The sequence below is a fragment of the Cibotium barometz genome, chromosome 30 (assembly GCF_041138505.1).
Source record: "Cibotium barometz isolate CiBa-2024 chromosome 30, ASM4113850v1, whole genome shotgun sequence".
In the NCBI taxonomy this organism is placed as follows: domain Eukaryota; kingdom Viridiplantae; phylum Streptophyta; class Polypodiopsida; order Cyatheales; family Cibotiaceae; genus Cibotium; species Cibotium barometz.
In genome coordinates this window covers 5,623,109-5,636,785 of record NC_141075.1, presented here as the reverse complement: position 1 = coordinate 5,636,785, position 13,677 = coordinate 5,623,109, and the positions used below count along the sequence as shown (strand labels likewise).

Sequence of the window (13,677 nt, the reverse complement as noted above, 5' to 3'; positions counted from 1 at the left end):
CGGCCCAGCCAACATCGCATCCCACCCACAACTGTACCAAAGCCGTACGCGCCCTCATGAGGCCGACGTACAAAAATAATCTACAGAAAGAACAAGCATTAATCAAGAGTTCTCATCAAACCGAACCAAACAAGCATTAAGTAGTAACTAAACAACAACTAATCAGAGACCATCACAAACCACCACAACGATCAACCACATACCACCACAGCAGTCAACCCATACCACCACAGGCATGCGGACGCTCTGAGCAACACGCAAAAAGAAAGGAGCGACCCACATCTCACCTCAGTAGTAGCAGAGGAGGTGCACAGGAGATGCCCACAACTGAGCTGCCCCATGCAATACGTAGGAGCAAGCCGGAGCAGCACTAACCACTAACCATGCCACGACCGAGCCGCCCCATGCACCCCCGTAATTGCCACTCAGCCTCCATGCATGCACACTTCCCCAAAATTTTCATACATGCTAAATCCTACGTAACACCCATTTAGCCTTAAATTGTACCAGGAGCGACCTGCATCTCACCTCGACAACAGAGGGGTGCACAAGAGACGCCCACGACCGAGCCACTCCATGCAACATGCAAGAAGAAAGAAGGAACCCGCATCTCACCTCAACAATATAGAGAGATGCACAAGAGACGCCCACGACCGAGCCGCCTCATGCAATGCAGGAGTGAGCCGCATACTAAGGAGCAGCACTAACCACTAACCACTAACCATGGAACGCACATGAAAAAAGGAGCGATCCACAACCGGGCTGCCCCATGAACCCCCTTAATTGCCACCCAACCTCCGTGCATGCACACTATCCCAAAAATTTCACACATACTAAATCCTACCTAACACCCATTTAGCCTTAAACCTTATAATTTTTCATAAACCTTTAAAAAAAATCCTTTCGTATTTATTAATAAAAAAATGTTATAAGAGGGCTTTATCAGACATGTAGAGAGACTAAATAATAAGTGCAATATGTACTATGGACCAAATGTACAGTAACTCAAACTCGCCCAATCACAACTAACTCTTAACTAATCAATCGTAAACGAGCAAGTTTCCATGGTGTCTTTTCCCATGTGTGCACTCCACGTAATGAGTTGCAAATCCTGATCTCTTCTCCCTCCTTTCACCATTCTCACAATTTACAAAAGCAAAAACAAATTAAACCTTAACTTAAGCTTCATCCACTAAACTAATTCACATCTTGATACGACGATCATTAAATTCTTCAGTAAATCTTCATCGCACTCTTTAGCTCATGGTGAATAATGCAACCTGACCGATTGGGCATAAATTTATTTAAAAAAAGATGAATTTCTCGCATTTGGTTGATTACTCTATTATAAGATGTGCTCAATTACATTAACCTTGCATCTTAACTTGAATGCACCACCCAAGGTTTATATGTTTCTACAAATGATTCACTTTGAAGGCAATACAAGTGTCTTCAATAACCATAGTCTAGGAACCACTCTCATTCATCCTCATACTTTCTATAACTGGCATGCAAATAAACGATATCTCAACTTGTGTAAATTTCAATCAGTCCTGTAGGACAAACAGAATCTTTGAAGCCATCTTCATATGATTGGTTCAAATGTTTTCCTTTACTTCCAAAACCATCTCCAATTGGAACATTCTGGATATGAGAAACAAAAGCCATTGATAGGATGCTATATTAAACTCAATCTCACCATGAATGAGCCACTAATCACATCCAAAGTTGCAATCAATAAAAGACTGCTCTTTACAATGAGGAATTCAGGTCTATACATGATGCAATTTTAGAGGTTTGATCCAAGTTTGACTTGAAATCCTAGGGATCAGTGAATCCACCTAGATCACCGCCATCTTTGGTACAAAGCTCCAAACATTTTCTCAAAACTATCACACAAAAAATAAATCAATTCTTCATTGAAACTAGAAATAGTTTAGATCACTGCCATCTTTGGTGTAAAGCTCCAGACCTGTTCTCAAAACTATCACACAAAAAATAAAATCAGTTCTTCGTTCAAACTTGAAATAAGATACGGCACCTTGATCACATGCTACGACACCACAAGCATGCATATCCTTCACCTGTGGAAGCTCTAAAACTGAAGGCACATACTCAAATCCAAGTAACTTATAAGTGCGGGGTACATTCCTGGCCTGGCCACATTTAGGAGAGGAGTCTACAATCACAACTCGGCAAGAGAATCTGCCCCAAGCTCTCAATAAGTCTATACAAGCCCAGGGCATCGCATTACTTACCATGAAAGACATATTACTAGATGCAGCAGACAACATAGCTACAAAAGTCCGTTCTAGCTGTTGTGACAGCAGGGCCAGCATTTCCCTTGCATGAGATAAACACAAATTACTTGTTTTACAGTGGATTGCACATTCAAAAAAAGCAACTTTTGAAACCCTAATCTGCATTGGGTTTCCACTCCAAACCATCACCGGCATATCCCTGACTGACGTGTAGCATATCCCACTCTCCTCCTATTCCGTTGATACTCCTCCACAACACATTGTGTTGACGGGACTCTACTATTCGGACGCACATCAGATCAATTGACATCAAATCAAGCACACGCAGTTACAACCAAGGTCATGAACTTTACCTATTTTGCGGCATCATTCCAGGTTGGTATGGCGAGCCCGCATGGCGTCAGGGGTCACTCCCAGTGCGTCTCTGAGCTTGAGAACTACGATCTCAAAGAGCACGAAGAGGGCTCCCTCGTAGAGGCTGCCCATGGGCAGCACGGAGGAAGAAGCAATATCGTTGGCCATGGTCTGGGCAGGTAAATGAGCGACCACGTGCGCCAGCCGGGAGGCAGGCCCGTCCGTCTGTGCGGTGAGGAGGAGGACGCGGGCGCCGGCCGACCTGGCGACGGAGGCGAGGGCTTCCACGGTGGAGAAGGCCCCCGGGCCGGCACTCAGCAGCAGGAGGTCGCTGGCAGAGATGGGCGGCGTGGTCATGTCGCCCACGCAGTACGCGCGCAGGCCAAGGTGGAAGAGGCGCATGCCCAGCCCCTTCATGATCAAACCTTCCCTACCCACGCCGTACAAGAACACCTGCGCCCCTCCTCCTCTGCGCGCCGCCTCTGCTATCTCCTGCGCCACCAGAGCCGCCGCGTTCGTTTGCTTCAGCACGCCCTCAATTTCACCCAGTATGCGCTGCCCCATCCCCTCCCCCTCCATTCCAAATGCTCACATGGAAGAATCTAGGACAGCTAAGCTATATCTATATACATCAACCATTGCAATCACGAGGGGTCTATGCTAAATATCTGTATATATCACCTGCAGTGTGATCTATTTTCCTCACCCCTATTCTAATTCCCCCAAAAAAAACCAGTCCGCGCAAGGTCGCGATAAGCGGCTAGTGTGTCGACAACGCACTCGAGCTTGATGTGTCACGGAGCGCGCATCCCATGATGGCTCAACGGACAGAGTACCTGTGAGGAGACGGTGCCGTGATACAGAGTTCGAGGCATGGTCGCGCTTGCATCGAGTTGTGGTCGTGAGCATGACGAGAGAGAGATTGATGGTCTCGTTGTGCGGGACGTCAAGTGGCCAAGACGAGGGGGCTGGAATGGTGTGCTTCATAAAGCATGGAGGGTGGAGCATCTAATATAATAGGGGCCATGGACATAGAGAAGGCCGCCCGGTCAATGGAGAGAAGGATGGCTTGGACATTGGAGAGGGCCGCCCGTTGGTAGTGAAAGGGCGCCCTTCATGTGTAATCGGGTTACCAAAGGATGGCACCCTTTGGGTAGCCTCATGAGGGGGCTACGTGGAGCTCTGCAAGGGGGGGCGTGTGCATGTTAGCAAAGAAGGAGGCCAAGTTGGCGACCCCACAGGCGAAAACGACGCCATGAAAGAGCTCGACAGGCATGCCAAGGTTGATGCAGAGGAGATGGTCTTGTTGGGCCCCAGGGCGTGGAGCCTGCGTATCACAGGGGCTATGTGACCATGGAGGACCACGCACCAAGAGCCACAGAGAGGTGGTTGCGCACGAGGCTGGCAGGCCGCTTGTGCGCCATGGTGGGTCGCGTGTGTGCCGAGTACACAAAAGGGGTCACGCCCCTACGTCTAAGGACGAGTCTGCGCTTGAGGGTGCCCTGTAGTGAGTTGGCTGGGGCTCGTGAGTCATGCACCTCAAAGCCCCTACGTCTAAGGACGAGTCTACGCTTGAGGGTGCGCTGTAGTGAGTTGGCTAGGGCTCGTGAGTCATGCGCCTCAAAGAAGGCAGGCTGCCTGTCGCCTGACGATGGCGGGCTTGTGTGATTGAAAGCCCGTGGCCTGTGTGCGACAAGATGGTTGAGCGGCACCATGCACTGAATGGCTGGCAGGTGCTAGAGTGCTCAAGCTAAGCGCCTAAGGGGTTGGGTCGCGCGTGGAGCGCCTCAGCCGTGTGTATAGTGGGCATAGCCGAGCGCTATGCGTAACAAGGTTGGCGCACATGGAGCTCTTGTGCTAAGGCGATAAGCTGTGCGCGCAAGTTTGGGAGCCGGGATGGGCTCGACCCTACGGTGTATGCTTTACTGGCTGGCCGGCCGACAACAGTCAACTTGTGCGTAGAAGGCCGCCAAGGCTCGACGGGTAGAGCAAGGTGGCACACCGTGAGGGAGGCCGGATGGCGCACAGAGAAAGAGAGACCACCCAAGGTGTGTGCCTTACTGGTTGGTCCTGCATATGGCTTGGACTAAGCACACATGGGCTCGAGAGCTAGACGAGTGAACGCCTACGCTCAATGGAGAGAGCCATGGTTGTTTAGCCTTGGAACCGACCGGCACACCTAAAAAGGAAGAAGCATAATTGCAAGCCTTGGCCAAGCCGCAAGGGGATGCTCATGGGGAGATCGGCCACACAAATAGGAGGCCACATAGGTGGTGGACTTGACGCGTGGTCCGTGAAGGTTATCACAATGGATAGTGAGACCGAAGCTCTAGCATGAGTAGACCTAATAGTGGTGCGAGCATAGCAGTCATTGGAGTGACTGTCTACGGAGTTGGAGTTAGTCTAACACTATGGTTGACTAAGTGGCATGATGAATACTGCGCGGCTTGGTGAGTGTAGACACGATGTGAGGCCAATGATGGATAGTTGAGCCAATAGGACAACGAGCCGGTTGGACTGTGGTCCATTGTACGTGGAGATAGCATGATGCTTTCTTCATAGAGTGGCCACCTAGGTAACATCACCGAATGAGCCATATGGGGAGTTGGACGATGGAGCTGATAACGATGACTTCTTGACGGTGGGTGTCAAGCTACGTGTGGGTGTAGCTTATAGATGACAAGGTCAACGATGAGGGAGACTGAGTAGTGTGCGTCTAAGGAAGAGTCAAAACTAACTGGACTGGTTCATGAGACGAAGATGCACTTAGGTGACTAGGAGTTCGGGGTATTCGGACGAGCATGATGGAGTGTGCTTGGACAAGCGGCATGAGGGCATGCGGCGTCTTTGGCTTTCGTATTATGGAAGTGCTATAGGCGAGTAAAGCAAGTGACTGACGGAGTAGTCCTTGCAAACTATAACCGAGGAGAGGTTAGCTTGCCTACACCCTTGGAGATAGGCAAAGGGTGTTCTTATGGATCACCATGGAGTTGGGGTGACCACAAGGTTCGCGAGGGAACTCGTGAGCACTAAAAGCAGATGCTAGGAGCGCACGAGGTGCACTCTATGATGATAGCTTGCGCATGGCTTCTCATGCGCTAGGCATTCTCATGGAGGAGAAGTTTGAGTGTGCCGAAGAAAAGGAGGGGCATATGAGAATGACTCATGAGTACACAATAGTGTACACATTGAAGATCAAGTTGTAGGTTCTTCTTCGACGAACAAAATGAAGAATCATAAAGGTATAAGTACTTAATTATTGATAATTTGTGTAAAATGTATCTTAATAAAGAAGATCTATTATCTACTTGGTGTACACATCTCATCTCTATGACGGATTATCTTTAGTGGTTGTTCTTGGTTGTGTTAAGTAATGATCATTGCTATGGATGACAACAATGTGTGGTAGTACTTCTGAATGTAAAAAGGAATCGTGTTCTATGTCTAAACAGCTCACTTGTGGACTATGATGTGTTCAATATGTCATATGCTTAAAAAGGAATCGTGTTCTATGTCTAAATAGCTCACTTGTGCACTATGATGTGTTCAATATGTCATATGCTTAAAAAGAGTTAATGTATGCTCATTAAAGTGAGTGAGACGAAACTTAATGCATGAAGGAACACTCGCGTTGCAAGACACCCTAATGATATGACAAATCTTGAGAGATTGAGAGAGAGTTGAGTGAGAGTATTTGACGGTTTTTAGAACAATGGACTAATCATCTTACGATCATGATCATGGAATGGGAGAGCAAGCAAAATTTCAGGGGAAAGATTCTGCCGCCTTGTTACACCTAGGATGGCTTAGCCACCTCTCAGCCTACCTTTTTTGAGTTGTATGTAGGCCTATGGCCAGCCACAACTTGTTATCATGCCCATCGCCACACTATTCTTCTTGGTAGCTACCACCGTTTCCCAAGTTTTGGGTCTTGCCTACTAGAGGACAATGTTTCTTGGATCAGTCAAAGTTTCTTTAGGTCGATGATCATGGCATCTAGCAATGAATGATTTAGAAGATTTTGATTTTGTGGAGATTTGTATTCACCTCGATAATTTGTTGCATATTCACACAAATCATTTGGTTAATGCTACTAACGTGGCATTAATTAATGTAAAACTAAGGCTAAAATAAGCACTCGTCCTCCCCGACAACGCTTGTCCTTCCCAGCTCTCTCATCCTCCCCCCAGCTAACTTGCCAACGCTCTCTCGTCCTCCCCTCAGTGCTCGTCCTCCCCCAGCTCTCTCGCCAGTGCTCTCTTGACCTCCCCCAGCGCTCTCTCGTCCTTCCCTAACTCTCTCGCTCATCCCTCCCTACACCCTCCCTCCAACGCTCCTCCGTCTCTCCTTGCTTACTCCCCTCATCTCTCTTGCCTTCTCTGTCTCTCCATCTCTCTCCCCCCACCCTCGTTCTATCTCATAACCTTCACGCTCCATTCGCACATTTCTCTCACGCGTCACCCTACCATGTCTCCATGCCTACCCTTACTAGGAGATTCCAGAGATGTATAGGCTTATAATTTTTTTGGAAGATTTTGTCAAACCTTATAAATGCTAAGGAGCTTCTTGTCTTGTTAATAATTAATTGATGAGAAAAGAACATTTTGGTGCCTTATTCATTGGCATTTACTCATTGTGGAGGTGGCACATTAAGTGTTTAAATGCAAAGTTGTCATGGAGTATGTGGGTGGTTATGTAAAGTTTACCTAACTTGTACTTAGGACTTGCTTTAGGACTTGCAAAGGGTTATATTTAACCATGGTATATGGTTGACTCACATGGATTTAGAAATGGCAAAGAGAATCCATGGACTGTATTAACTCCACCAAGGTTTTTGCCATGTCCATGTACTTAGTGTTGAAATATACAAGTGAATAGGGTGTGTGTGGGAACAAGCTCTTGGATAGAGGCTGTAAAAGAGAAGATGTAATTGTGAAAGAACCTGTGAAAAGGTGAGAAGAATCTACTGGGAGAGAATAATGGGTAGCATGAGGGAATTTAGGAGTGTGGAGATATTCTGGGAGATATTTAGGGAAAAGAGAAGAGGTGGAGAGAATCAGGCAAAAGGTGGAGATATTCTGGGAGTGAATCATGGAGAAATCAATGGGATTTGATGCTTGATGTAAACACATAACATTAGGACGGACGAGCTCATGGCTCCAACCATGAAAGAAGACGGACGAGCTCATGGCTCCAACCATGTTGAAAGAAGACGAGCTCATGGCTCCAACCATGAAAGAAGAAGAATATCTCTTCCCAAGAAGAGGATCCACACCGAGAAGAAGACCTGAAGGAAGACATGGACACGAGAAGAGAAGCTGCCACAAGAAGAGAAGCTACCACGACAAGAAGACTGAAGAGAAGAGAAGATGTGAGGCTCCAAAGAGTGAGGAGCCATGTGAAAATCTCTGAGAGAGAGAGAGAGAGAGAGAGCCCACAACCCAATGTAACCTGCCCCAATAAAGTAAAACCACCTCTGAGCCACCGATGATGTAGGCCAAGTGGTAGATGTATGTGTGAGCACTTTAGTCAAAGTCGCGGGCACTTATAGTAGCCTTGGACACATAGAGAGAGAGAGTGTCAAGGACTATGGAGTTTAGGGACTTGAGGCACTGGTCGCGGGCTGTCAAGTAAGAAAGAAACTTGATACAGGGTCCAGGTGTGCTGAGATAACTTGAGGGGAGGAGTAGACACTGGTCGCGGACTATCAAGTAAAGGGAGGCAAACTTGGTATAGGGTCTAGGTGTGCTAGGATTATTCACTTGAGGGGAGGTGTTGAAATATACAAGTGAATAGGGTGTGTGTGGGAACAAGCTCTTGGATAGAGGCTGTAAAAGAGAAGATGTAATTGTGAAAGAACCTGTGAAAAGGTGAGAAGAATCTACTGGGAGAGAATAATGGGTAGCATGAGGGAATTTAGGAGTGTGGAGATATTCTGGGAGATATTTAGGGAAAAGAGAAGAGGTGGAGAGAATCAGGCAAAAGGTGGAGATATTCTGGGAGTGAATCATGGAGAAATCAATGGGATTTGATGCTTGATGTAAACACTATAAATTGAGGCATAGCCCTAATGAGAATTTGCTGGTTTTTGAGTATCCATGCCTACATTAATCTATCTGCTAATTATTCACTAATTACGTCTTAATCATTTCTTAATCACTTTGTTAATCATGTTGATTCTAGTGTATGATCCACCATAGCTCATCATTATGCTCAAATTTCAACACTTAGGACTTGCAAAGGGTTATATTTAACCATTGTATATGTTTGACTCACATGGATTTAGAAATGGCAAAGATAATCCATGGACTGTATTAACTCCACCAAGGTTTTTGCCATGTCCATGGATTCCATGTTTTTGTTTTGTTTATTCTTAGTAAAATTCACAAGAATACTGAACTAGCAAGAGGGATGTTAGCCCATTCCTAGGATTAACAAGAGCTACTACCATTATCTTATATCAAAGAGTCAAGGTAGATACACCAAAAGGTCATACATTTAAGATGTGAAGCAATGGTGTCCAAATCTACAACTTGGACAAGCGCTCGTAATGGTCCGTCCGTTGGAATACTTATGGTGATTCCCACTTCAAGATCGTATGGTAGCAAGTTAGGATGAAGTCTCAAGTAATGTACTTCATGGGTATATTATGAGAGTAGTGTAATAGCATTAGGCCTCTTATGAGCCTAAAGTGCCCGACTGACCACAATGTAAGTGAACACTTATGAGCCTAAAGTGAACGACTAACCACAATGTAAGTGAGTGTTAACACTTTTGCCCATGTATATAAGTGAATATCTCAGATAATACAGGGCTCTTCCTTTGTGCAATAGAGTCTTGCTCTTGCTAATTGCTCTTTAATCCATGATAGGGAGTGTGTATGAGTGAAATGAGGTGAGAGGAGGGACAAGTACACATAGTCCAATGCAGTGGTGTGACAACGCTTGCGGGAGGCGCGGTGGAATTGCTTCTTAAGAAGTTGTAGAGCTTGGAGACCTCAAGGGTTACGAGCTCGACCATTGGAAAGATCCTCAGGACTGTTGTTGCGGTTCATTAGGTAATCTTTGGTTGGATGTGTTCCAAGGGGGGTTTGGGTGAGCCATAAAGTTTTTGGCACCACTGTCGGGGAATCATCATCCCTTGGCTTTTTCCATCATTTTCCTCTCATCTATCCATTGCCCATTATCTTGATTAATGGTTAGATGTGGTTTTGTTGGAGATTTGTGTGTGATTTGGTGAGAAATTGCTCTCTTTTTTGTTTTATAAGGAATATTTTTTTTTGCTTAATTTTTAGCTTAAATCATTGTTTTTGTTATTTTTAATGTAGTTTTTAATGTTCCTAAGTCTTTCACATAGAGTGTATTAGGCTTTGTTTGCTTCCATTGCATCAAAAAATGCAATCGGATGCAATTTGTAGTGATTTTTAGGTATCTTTAAAGTTAAACCTAGAGCTAGAATCATTAATTTTTGTTTGATTTTTGTGTTCTTTGTTTGATTTGTATGCATTAGAGTATTAGAGAGTATTAGGAGTAGCTTAATCCTTTAAAAATTTCTTAAAAACCCTTGAAATCAACTAATCTTTTTTAATTGGCTAGTTTTCAAAATTAGTGTTTTTGAGTGTCTTGAGAGTATCTAGATGCATCAAAACACCTAATTACATCAATTCCTTGATTAATTGGAGGAATTTCCCTCTCTTTTGCTTACTTTTGCATGAAGAGAAGAGACCAAAATTAAGAGTTTAATTAATCTCTAATTATGAATTAATTTAAACATTAGTTGATGCACATAGCTTAGCAATTACATGCTCTATCCAATGATGTGCTCAATGTGGTATGAATTAATTAATGATTAGTGGTTAATTAGAGCTCCTACTTAGTTTAAAAGGGAGAAAGATTAGTGGTTAATTAGAGCTCGTACTTAGTTTAAAAGGGAGAAAGATAAGTGGAAGGATTCATCTTTGATTAATTCTTAAGTACTTTTTTTCATAACCCATTAAGGCTAATGAGCATTGAATGAAAAGATGCCAACGAGTTATCAAATTGTCCATTTTGGGGGTCATTTATAAAGGGTGTAAGGAAGTGTCATAAAAGTATTGACTTTTTTTATTCCCACTTGCCTTTTTGGAAAAATGCCCATGTCTCCCCAATTTAAAATTCAGAAAATATTCCCTCCACACAAGGAAACTCGAATTTTTCACTAGACTCCAAAAATATATATATATATATATATGTTTCACAAGTTAGTGTTTCATGACATGAAACACATCTCTTTCATGGTGTGAAAACAAATCCCACGACAAAAAAAATAAAAATAAAAATAAATCGACATTTCACGAGTTAGTGTTTCACGGCGTGAAATAGACCCCACTTTTTTTTTTAAATCGACATTTCACGAGTTAGTGTTTCACGGCATAAAACACATTTGTTTCACGACGTGAAACAAACCTTGCGGGCAAAAAAAAAAAATCGACATTTCATGAGTTAGTGTTTCACGGTGTGGGAAACCCAACTGTTCACGGCATGAAATAGGTTTGTGGGCAAAAAAGAAAAAGAAAAAAGAGGAGTTTGGAAAACAACCATGTTTGGAGGTCCATATCTCCTAAACCGTGAATCCGATAAACGCGCTCTAGTGCTCATCAGAAAGCCAGCATCAAGCTCTTCAAAATTGGTCTTGAGCATCCAAGGAAAAAATACAACGTTTCGATTTTCGACCAGTAGCCTCAAAACTCGACCCAGAAATCTCTTGAGATATCGAGCTCATCTAGTGAGGCGGTGGACACTGATGAACCTGCCTGGGGGATAGGCCCCACACTTACACCACTGGCATGGTTGGTGAGATCATGGGTGATATGTGGCCGGTGGGATGACAGGCTGTGTGACAGCCATTCTAGAGACTTGCATAGTTATAACGCCAGCTCATTTAGTTGGGTTCACACTATAGAGAACCCTAGTATGTATTTGGTTGAGTACCTTTTCATATAGTGTGTACTCTTATCTTTGTATATGGTGTGTTGAGTGTTGTGTGAAGAAGAAGAAGATTTTCAGCCTCTCACCTTGTGTGCTCTTTTTTACGGTTTTGTGAGTGTGTGTGTGTGCTTGCAAGAGCTCAAGCTCTCTTCTCCCCTGATCTTTTCATGGTATCAGAGCTTGGTTCATGATGAGGGCTGAACTCAAGCTCTCTTCTCCCTTGCATCTTTTCATGGTATCAGAGCGTGGTTCATGCTAAGGGCTGAGCTGCAAGCAAGAGAAGCACAGGAAGCAGTACGAGGGTAAGAGCTTCATCTACTCTTCCCTATTTGTGTTGGCGACTACACCCTTCTCGGGAGCTCTACAGGAGGCACCGGCAAACGATCTCTGATTGAGGAGCTTTCTTCGCAGGAGTAAAGCTATAGGGCAACTATATAGTCTTATCGAACATAGTTTTTCTGGCTGAAAACGAGTTTCGAGTGCGTTAGGACCTCCGTTTTTCAGATAGCAGGCGATTTCTGCGCGGGTAAGTCATCGATTCTATGCAAAACTTTGTTTTAAGAACTGTAGGAAGACAGATTGGTTGTGTAGACATTGTGTATGCTGCAAGGAGGTCAAACAGTTGCCATTGGGTGTATGTATGCACATTGAGGTCATTGGGGTTGACATTTGAGTGTAGTACAGTACCGCTGCAGAAAATACATAAGTTTGTGCAAGACAAACCAAAGTGTTGTTTTTGGTAAATTTGTGTGTCTGGCAAGATGTCAAATGATGGCATAAACCAGATTATTGCTGAGAAGCTTGACAAGAACAACTTCCATGCTTGGAGGTTCAGGTTGACAAATTTCCTAATGGGAAAGGGTTACTGGGACTACATAGAAGGTGAGCATGAAGAGGCACCGGAGATACCGGAGATCAATCCGACTGCAGCAGATGTGAAAGAGTTCAAGGATTGGAACCAAGGAGCTAGAAAAGTATATATATTGGCTCTCTATTAGTATACAGGACACCATGATTGGGCACATACAGTCCCCCAAGGAGGCGTGGGACACCTTGGTAAAACTCTATGAAATGAATACCAAGGCACGAAAGATAAAGTTGAAGAATGAACTTCATACTGTGGAGAAAAAGAGTATGTCTGTGAATGACTATGCATTGAAGATCAAGGGTATTGTGGAATCCCTTGCAAACTATTGGTGTTTCAATAGTTAGATGATGATGATGATAAGAAGAAAGTTTGTCTACGTGGTCTCGGGCCATAATACAAGGCGTTCAAGACGTCTATTCAGACTCGGGAAAACATTCCCAATTTCACAGATTTGGTGTCTATGTTGATTGCAGAAGATAAGAGCTTGGGTGAAGACCAATAGTCTTCACAAAACAAAAACAGTTCAGAGCAATAGGCCTTCTACACAAGTTCAGGAAGAGGACGAGGTAGAGGAGGCCGTGGAAGCGGCCAAGGAGGTGGCCAAACAGGTAATCAGAATTATGGCTAGTAGCAACAACAACAACAGTCCCAGAATTCACAACAACAACAACACGCAGGTGGAAGAGGCCAATTCAGAGGCAGGGGGAGTCAAAGAGGTCGTGGGAATTGGCAAAGGTAGTATAATGATAAACATAGATGCTTTTATTGTGGTAATCCTGGATATGTGCAGGCAGATTGTTATAAGAAGTAGGCTGACATGCAAAATGGGAAATTGCAGCAAAACAACTATGCATCCTCGAGCAGAAACAATGAGGATAATGAAAGGTTGTTTGTTATGCAGCATGTCGTTAATGCCATGTCTGAAAATGTTGAAGCAGCACATAAAGATGATGTATGATACGTTGATTCAGGTGCTTCGAACCACATGACAAGTCATGGAGAGTGGTTCAAGGGGATGACACTCCTCATCCAGTTGCTTATGTTGGAGATGTGCCATGGTCTTTGCAGGATGGCAAAGTGAAGTACCTTGCAGATGTACTTCATGTTCCGAATGTAGCAAAGAATCTGGTTTCAGTTGGCCAGATGATTGAGTAGGCTTTGCAGGTTCAGTTTAACCCTATGTTGAATACTTTAAAGACAAGTGCAGGTTGGTTGCAAAAGGTAACAG

At 44.4% G+C, this 13,677-nt stretch overlaps 1 protein-coding gene across 1 annotated transcript; it reads right to left on the bottom strand.

The window, feature by feature from the left end:
* Window positions 1–1,641: 1,641 nt before the first annotated feature.
* Window positions 1,642–3,305, bottom strand: LOC147621089 (Sugar isomerase (SIS) family protein). The gene is made up of 2 exons (XM_086823788.1): window positions 2,615–3,305; window positions 1,642–1,984 (listed from the first exon to the last, which is right to left on the bottom strand). The coding sequence occupies exon 1, from the start codon at window positions 3,192–3,194 to the stop codon at window positions 2,628–2,630; it is 567 nt and encodes a 188-aa protein (XP_086679914.1). The 5' UTR covers window positions 3,195–3,305; the 3' UTR covers window positions 1,642–1,984; window positions 2,615–2,627.
* Between the last annotated feature and the right edge of the window lie 10,372 nt (window positions 3,306–13,677).

Bases quoted from the DNA above. Each gene is read 5' to 3' on its own strand.
- LOC147621089 (XM_086823788.1), bottom strand. From the start codon at position 3,194: ATGGAGGGGGAGGGGATGGGGCAGCGCATACTGGGTGAAATTGAGGGC.